The sequence below is a fragment of the Nanorana parkeri genome, unplaced genomic scaffold (assembly GCF_000935625.1).
Source record: "Nanorana parkeri isolate BGI_ZX_2015 unplaced genomic scaffold, ASM93562v1 scaffold948, whole genome shotgun sequence".
Taxonomy (NCBI): Eukaryota; Metazoa; Chordata; class Amphibia; order Anura; family Dicroglossidae; genus Nanorana; species Nanorana parkeri.
This window is the reverse complement of record NW_017307216.1, coordinates 678,923-686,584: the sequence shown is the minus strand read 5'-3', so window position 1 is coordinate 686,584 and position 7,662 is coordinate 678,923. Positions and strand designations below refer to the sequence as shown.

At 43.9% G+C, this 7,662-nt stretch overlaps 1 protein-coding gene across 1 annotated transcript in view; it reads right to left on the bottom strand.

Annotated features, from left to right (window-relative positions):
• Positions 1–1,008: 1,008 nt before the first annotated feature.
• Positions 1,009–7,662, bottom strand: part of SMARCE1 (SWI/SNF related, matrix associated, actin dependent regulator of chromatin, subfamily e, member 1) — a 22,056-nt gene continuing 15,402 nt past the window's right edge. Inside the window, exons 6-9 of the mRNA XM_018566423.1 lie at positions 7,106–7,278; positions 6,323–6,424; positions 3,495–3,714; positions 1,009–1,358 (exon numbers count right to left, since the gene is read on the bottom strand). Coding sequence (XP_018421925.1) covers positions 1,135–1,358; positions 3,495–3,714; positions 6,323–6,424; positions 7,106–7,278 — 719 coding nt within the window. The 3' untranslated portion in view covers positions 1,009–1,134. The remainder of the gene's footprint in view (positions 1,359–3,494; positions 3,715–6,322; positions 6,425–7,105; positions 7,279–7,662) is intronic.

Here is a 7,662-nt window from a genome sequence, read left to right as displayed (position 1 = left end):
ATGGGAACAGTGGGCAGGTACAATAGCCAGCCTGTTATTGCAATTTGAAATAACCAATAGCAGGCTGGCTATAGCAACCACCCACTGCCTGCTGTCAATCAGCAAAGTGCAGATCTGATAGAGGAAGTTCTCGCTCAGGTTCACTACTCTGCTGATTGAAAGCAGGTGGGCGCAATTGCCAGCCCGCATCTTTGTCTTCATTTCTGAAACAAAAGCACACACATTATACCCGTGCAGCATAAAGGACTACAAAGGAGCCCGATTCAAAAAGGAGAATGGATCCCACTACCCACATTTTAATTCGCAAGACGTGCTGTGGAGCCCTGTGATGATCCACAGAGTTCACTTTTCCCCAGAGAGAGCTCTATGAATGCAGAGAGGCTGGTCACATGACTGACAGGTCATTTAATTGGGCTCCTACTGGACCTTTTGCAGTACAAGTTACAAATCAAAATCACACACACAAAAGATGTTTCCATTTTTAATCAGTCTGGAGATTTAAAAAAAAAAAAAAAATACAACCTTGTAGAAGGTCATCACAAAAACAGCATCAAGAATTAGGTGTGGGACATTCAGCTACAAAACAGCAGCAGAAATGGATGGAGGGGGGTTTAAAGGGTATCTGCCATGGCAAATATGTAGTCAGCTGCTGCTTTTGGTCATCTGACTTTAGAACTTCCTGAAATCGCTGAGCTGTGAAAGTATCCAGAAAGCTGCAAGAGGGTTTAGTCATCACTGCTGCTCGGCCTACTTGCTCCAGGTCAGTCAAACGTGCTAAAGCCACAACAGCCAGGCACATAGCATGTCCTAATGTGGTCAGCGTTACAGCCAACAGATTTTGCTCATGACAGGTGCCCTTTAACCTGCAACTTGAGCCATGTCTGAGGATTCAAATGACCTATACCGAGGAGTGAATGTGACTTCAACACAAGCTTACTACTGGCATCGAGTCCGTGTAACTGCTCCGCTCACTGCCATGGTCATTAAACCAATGGAACCGAGACCCATTTTTTGTAGCGTTCTCTTGTTTGGAAGTCACAAATGTTATAATTTAGGAATGACTACAGGCTTCCTGCCTAACCAAGCTTTGGGCCACATATTAAAAAGCAGCATTTGGTAAATGTAAAAGGACGCTCATTCCTTTCGTTCTGGCTCCTCTGTGGTCTGATCCGCCGTAGGCTCTTCAACGGTTCCGCTGTTGGTCTCAGATCCTGTGTTGCTGTCACTAGTTCCTTCATCCAGTGTCCTGTCCACAGCCTCCTGTCCACTTTCCTTGTCTTCAGGAGTTGATGTCCCCTCCTCTCCATTCTGCTGGCTCTCGCTAGTTTCTTCTGCAGGGGGCAGAGATGGGGTGTCCTCTGGAAACAGAAAAATGCAAAATGATATATTAAGCAGACATGTCCAACAAGCATTGTTTGGGTCAATGTTAAGGCTCCATTCACACCTACTCTGCGTCAGAGGCTGGCCGTTTCCTGCAGCAGGAATCCCTAATCTGCCGTTCACATGTGGCAGCTGTCCCCGGTCAAGTTAATGATCAGGCGACAGCAGCTGCATTTGAAAGCAGCAGAACGCTAGCACGCGGCTGGCTGCGGTTAGGAGAACACTTACCCTACTCGCAATTGCGATGCGCCAGCGTTGCTAATCACTGTTCGATCGCGATTGACCTAATGGGCACTCCTGATATAGATGAACATGGCTTCTGCTACATTTAGCTAATTATAGTCACTGTCAAAGGAACTGGGATTCTCTCTCACTTCCAACACAGGTCTATGGATCCCTGTGCACAGCCACACCGTTGGGACCATTGTGACAGATCTGGGTATCACTTGTGACAACAGGTGGCTTTCAGGACAATTGCCGATAGCTAGGTTGTCAAATACTTCAGTGCCCAAAGTTCTCGTCATGCTGGGAAAATGGCGACACTAGACAAATTATTAAATGACAAAAAAGGGAACAAAGTCTTTACTGCAAACATGACACATCCACACTGAGCCAAATCATGACCCCTCTGTTGCAGAGATATGAATGGGAAGGGACAGGTTGTCTCATTACTACTATAATACAACTAATGGTTTTCTATCTCAGTTGTTCAGCATGGATGCCAAACAGCACTTTTGTAATGTACAAATAGTCATGAAGTGGGGAAACTACAAAGTAATCTATGAATTACGCTTGTGATAAAATGCCACAAGTGCTGGAAATTATGAGTCATTTCAATTTAAAGTCACTAGATACTAAACTCAGGAGTTAAAGGAGAACTATGAGATGAGTGAAAAATAACATCCTCATAGTTCAAGCCGACCTGTGACAATGAAACTGTCACAGGTCGGCTCAATAAATCGGGAAGTGAGCGAACACATAGCGCTCACTCACTTCTTGATCATCTACCTGCAGAAAGCCGTGACTGACACTCACCGCAGGGATTCCCCACCTCCACGCTCTGATCCTCTAGCGCTGACTGGAAGAACTGACGGGGGAGGATACAGCTGGCTCGGCCTCTAGATAGGCAGAGCCAGCTGTCACTCACGCAGCTGGGTGGATCTCAACAGTAATGTCAGGATCCGTCCAGGCTGCCGAGGTCTCAGTATATCGCGAGCTGTAGCTCGCGATATACTGAGCTTTGGGCCATGGCAGGAGCTTAGTATATGTCCTCCCGTGACCCTTGAGAAAACTATGGGGAAAAACACTTACCTCATAGTTCTCTTTTAAATCTTAAAAACGCATTCAAGTGCCTCAACTATTAACAACAATGTATCTTATTTGTGTCACTCGGCTGTAGATCCTCAAATCATCTCTGAATTGGTGCGGACACTGTCCTTCCTTCTGGAGGGGGGCTACGTTTGTTCCCCATGGTCCCCGTATGTGATGTAAAGTAGCCACTGCTCCAAGCTCGCTCCCATAATAGACTACAATCACAATACAAATGAGTAAACTAAACATGAGATTGTAGTCCATTACATGATCGAGCTTGGAGCAATGGCTACCTACAATACACACACGGACCATGGGGAACAAAAGTAGCCCCCCTCCAGAAGGAAGGACAGTGTCAGCACCAATTCAGAAATGATTTAAGGATCTACAGCCGAGTGATACACAAATAAGATACATTTTTGTGAATAGTTGAGGTACTTAAATTTATGAGATTTATCTCCAGAGTTTAGTGTCACCAAGCATCTCCGAATTTACTGAACTCCAGCATTATTAGAGCTCCAGGGGCTAAAGTATAAAGACCAGTTAGGTCTAAGCAGAAGTTTATCAAAGATCATCAACTGGATTCTGTATTACCCCAAAAGCTACAACTCAAAGATGTTCTAAAAAAAGGGTAAAATAAAGCATTCTGCCTCTTCTATGAAATAGGTCTATAAAGTTACCCAATCAATATAGAAAAAAAGCAGCCAAATCACAGCCCGGCACCATTACATTCAGAGATGGTGAGGAAATGTAGATAGAGGGAAGTTTCTTAGGAACGTCCCTATATCTATACTGGGACGTACCCGTCTCCATGGCAGTTTCTTCTTCTTCTGTCTTCTCTTCAGACTTTGGTGCTTCTTGCTCCTCCTCGGCTGCCGTGGCAGCTGCTTGAATCTGGTTGCGCTCAGCTTGCTCTGCTGCTCTCTTCTCTCGTTCCTCCTGCCGCTTGCGAGCCTGTTCCTCAGCCTGGGCTATTTCTGCCGCAATCTTGTCCATGTCCACCTCCACTTTTAGGCTGCACAACTGGAAGAGGAAAAAACAAAAACACACTAAGAATAATACAAGTCCAAACAATAATAAAGGGAGCACAGAAAACCGCACAACATGCCGCCATAAATGGATCAGAACATGTCTGTACTCTGTAATGAACACTGAAAATTGGAGTCTTTCTAAATGTAGGTGTATGGTATCAGCTTTGAGGGCTTGTTTCCACCATCACCAGACCAGATCTGAATGTTTTTTTGCAAACGCAGTTGCACGTTTTTGATGTGTTCACATGCGGTTTTTGTTTTTTTTTAGCATGCAGATTATGTCTCTTAGGCCATTTGCTGCTTCTCAGCTTTTCACATGTTTGTGACCTTCACAGGGGTGTAGCAAACACTGAGCCATGGAATGCAGCCAATGTCTTGCCACTATGTGTGATAATCCTGGGTGTTTTGGGTCATAAAGCTCAGGACATTCCTGTAACATAGGTGACAAACCTATCTGTGGACTTGCATATTGTCCGCCATGTTTGTACAGCCAAGGTCACCAATGTTCAGGTGAAAGCGTCCCTTTTCCATAAAGGAACTGTACAATGTCGATTAGGTTATCAAAGCTGACCAGTCGTGTTTGTTTTTTTATACTTGTGTCCCAATGCGTTCATGCGCGCTGTCGCGTTCTGGTGCTTTCCAGACCAGAAACAACCGTGCCTGCCGTATTTATTTTGAAAGCATTGCTGGGAACGATAGCCCTAAAATACCATAGGAATACATGGGGACGCATTTCTGGTGTGCTTAAAAAAACGTTATGGTCTGGTTCTGATCTGGTAATGGTGGACACAAGCCCTCACTGAACCTGATTGCTGCTAAAAACTATTTTTTTTAGATCCGAACCGGTTAGAACCTCTTTTTTTTTTATTGCTCTCGGGTTGCCATGTTTCAATACCAGCATTTTCCTTCAATTCTAAAAAGAAAAACAAATTGTGGCAAGAAGGAGATCACATCAGTGTGTCCCCTTTCCAAAAAGAGTCATTTGAGGGCGATTGCCATTTCCTGGTATTTGTATTTAATATGTTTTATAAAAGTAAGCTAAACTTTGTTTCACAATTTTCAGTTTCAGTCTTCCCTATATGTAGAAGAAAAAAAACAAAAAACAAAAAAAACACAACTCAGTGGTTATTAAATACCATTTTAAAAAAAAGCTTGCATAAAGGAGATATAAAATTAATTTGGGTACAGCGTTGACAGCGCTAAAACCTGAAAAATGGCCTGGTAATGAAGGGGGTTGTAATATGGTATTGAGGTCATTAGGAGGTCTCCTATCTTTCTTCCCAAGCAATGCCTATCACCAACATGAAGCAATAAATAACCTTCCCAAGGGAAGTCCCAGGCAGCAATAAAAACCTGGCAGAGTCCTAACCATTTCCAAATTCAAAGGATTTAATGCTGTGCCCAGGTTTGAGAAGTTTTCCCATCACTTCCTGTCCTGTCTATAGAATCCTCCTCATTGGGACAAACTCCAATTAATCCAGATATGGATCATTCTCCTGCAGACAGGTCAAAATTGATCCACAGGGTAGATACACATTTCTTCCCCCCGGTATTAACCATGTGCCTTGTATTGTGGCCAATTTGTACATTCCTCCGCCCTATGCTTCTGTTCTCATGTGCTTTATTTGGTTCTGGATGGGGCGTGATCTACCAACATTGCTATGATCCCACCCTTAGATAGGTTTTAGGGCCATGTCTTCACAGCTTGAGCATGCCCCAGGACCCTGGCTAAATCGTGTCAGGGTTTGGTGAATATTTGGAGGTGGCGCCATTACCACGGCTCCCCGTATTCGTGTTTTTCCAAGAACGCACCTGCAACACGGTGGTGTGAACAGAGCCGATCTAAACAAGGCAAAGTGCCTTGGCTTACATTACCAATGTGCTCGAAAAATGTCCAGCACAACCCCAACACATTGGGTGGGAACGGGCCCTTACTCAATTGTCTCTTCTTCATAAGGCTTACAGAACTCCACTGTGGTTATTTCACTTTGGTAGACGGGAATGCCTTTCTTGCCCCAAATGTAGCTGTGATCAAGGAACCTTATTACAAATGTTTTGGTGTCATCACAAAACATTTTAGGTACTGGCAACACATTATAAATCTTATTAGCAGAAGATATGGCACTGGTCTAGAAAATGTACCTATACCTTGTGTTTTGGGTTATGTCGAGCTGTTTGAAGATTATATTTCTACCGCTGTTACCATTTCTGCCTAGGAAACCAACAGCAAGGAAGTGGTTCCTCCTCCTCCTAACCTTCAACAGTGGACAGACGAGGTCAGATGAGTCTCCACTGTATAAAAGCGCAAGCTGAACCTTCTACTTCTACGCTTTGATGTGCACAAAATATTCTATGAAGAATCCACTAAGGAGCTATTGAGTACCATTGTACATAGAATACATGGAAAATACCTTCCAGAGCACAGCCAGACTGGGAACGTGTAAAGATTTGAAGTTCTTAGGAAAACCGTGTGAAACAGAGGACGAAAGGTCAGCTACCACAGTACACCTATCAGGCCATAAGGACAAGCTCCTAAAGTACATCAGTGAGCAGATTTTTATTTCTTTAATGACTGGTTCCCTTTTTCAAACATAAATTACCCGTTTAAGCTCATTGCTGAAAGCTTCAGTACTTTCTAAGAACTTCCTTTTCTTCTCCTGATGACGATCTTCAATCTGCAATAACTCAGCTTCCAGTTTCCGCTGGTGAGAAAACATAAGAGGGTTAAGAGACTGCAGCACTGGGATTTCTTACTAGGCATATTTAGCAACGCCCGAGGTTTTGTTTTGGAACTAGAAAGGGTTACAGTCTCTGGCGGCACACATTTACTGCAGTCCAAGTACTTGTTGGGGAGGTTAAACCTAATTTCCCGTCCTGGAGCTCCAGTCATATTTTAGTTCTGTGCTTGGAATGGCCGCTGGAGCAGCACCCAGAGAATCACCGCTATTACTGTTTAGAACACCGACTGTACAGCGATTTTCAGAATCCCTACAAGACCTCTGGATATCAGACAGGGATTATCACATCGGTCCAAGCTGGACCAATGTAAGTTCACAAAAAATAACAACATTTCTGGAGTTCTGCTTCACAAACATGAGCAGCTGCTTTCCTAAGAAGACATTTCCCATATCAATAAGAGCCAACATGCCCATGAAAAGCATACTTCATTCCAAAGACATGCTGGTAGGTTAATTGGCTCCTCTCTAAATTGGCCCTCTATGTATGCATGTGAGATAGGGACCTTAGATTGTGCGCTCCTTGAGGGTAGGGACTGATGTGAATGTGCAACTATGTAAAGTGCTGCGTAAATGGTCGGCGCTATATAAATATCTGTAATAAATAAAATTCCATGGAGTTCCATACGAAGACATTACTGTTCTCACCTGATGCACCATGAGGGACTGGACTTGTCTTTTAAGAACCTGCATTCTGGCTGTTGTGACCACAGACCTCACATCTGGGACTACGCTTTCACTCAAGATCTCACTGATTAACCGGTGATTCCTCTGGAACCGTGCAGCAGCACTGTGCTTCATAGAAAAACCATCATCATAGTCTGAAGACAAAGTAAACGTGTTATGATTTTCTATAGTCAATAAAGGTTTTCACGTATATTTGCGAGTGATTTGCCCAATACAAAAATTTTAAGCATTTTAACAACCGTGTTTCCATGTATAGTTAGTAATTATAGAACAGGGGTGCCCACAATTTGTGTAAGGACCTACTTCTCAAATGAGGAGCTCAATGAGATTTACCAACGGAGAAAAAAAAAAAGACGCCTCTCTTCGCTCTCTCCCCTGGCTACCTTTCCTTGCTCTCTCCCCTGGCTACCTTTCCTTGCTCTCTCCCCTGGCTACCTTTCCTTGCTCTCTCCCCTGGCTAACTTTCCCCGCTTTGTCCCCTGGCGACCTTTCTCCGCCTTTTACACTGGCGACCTTTC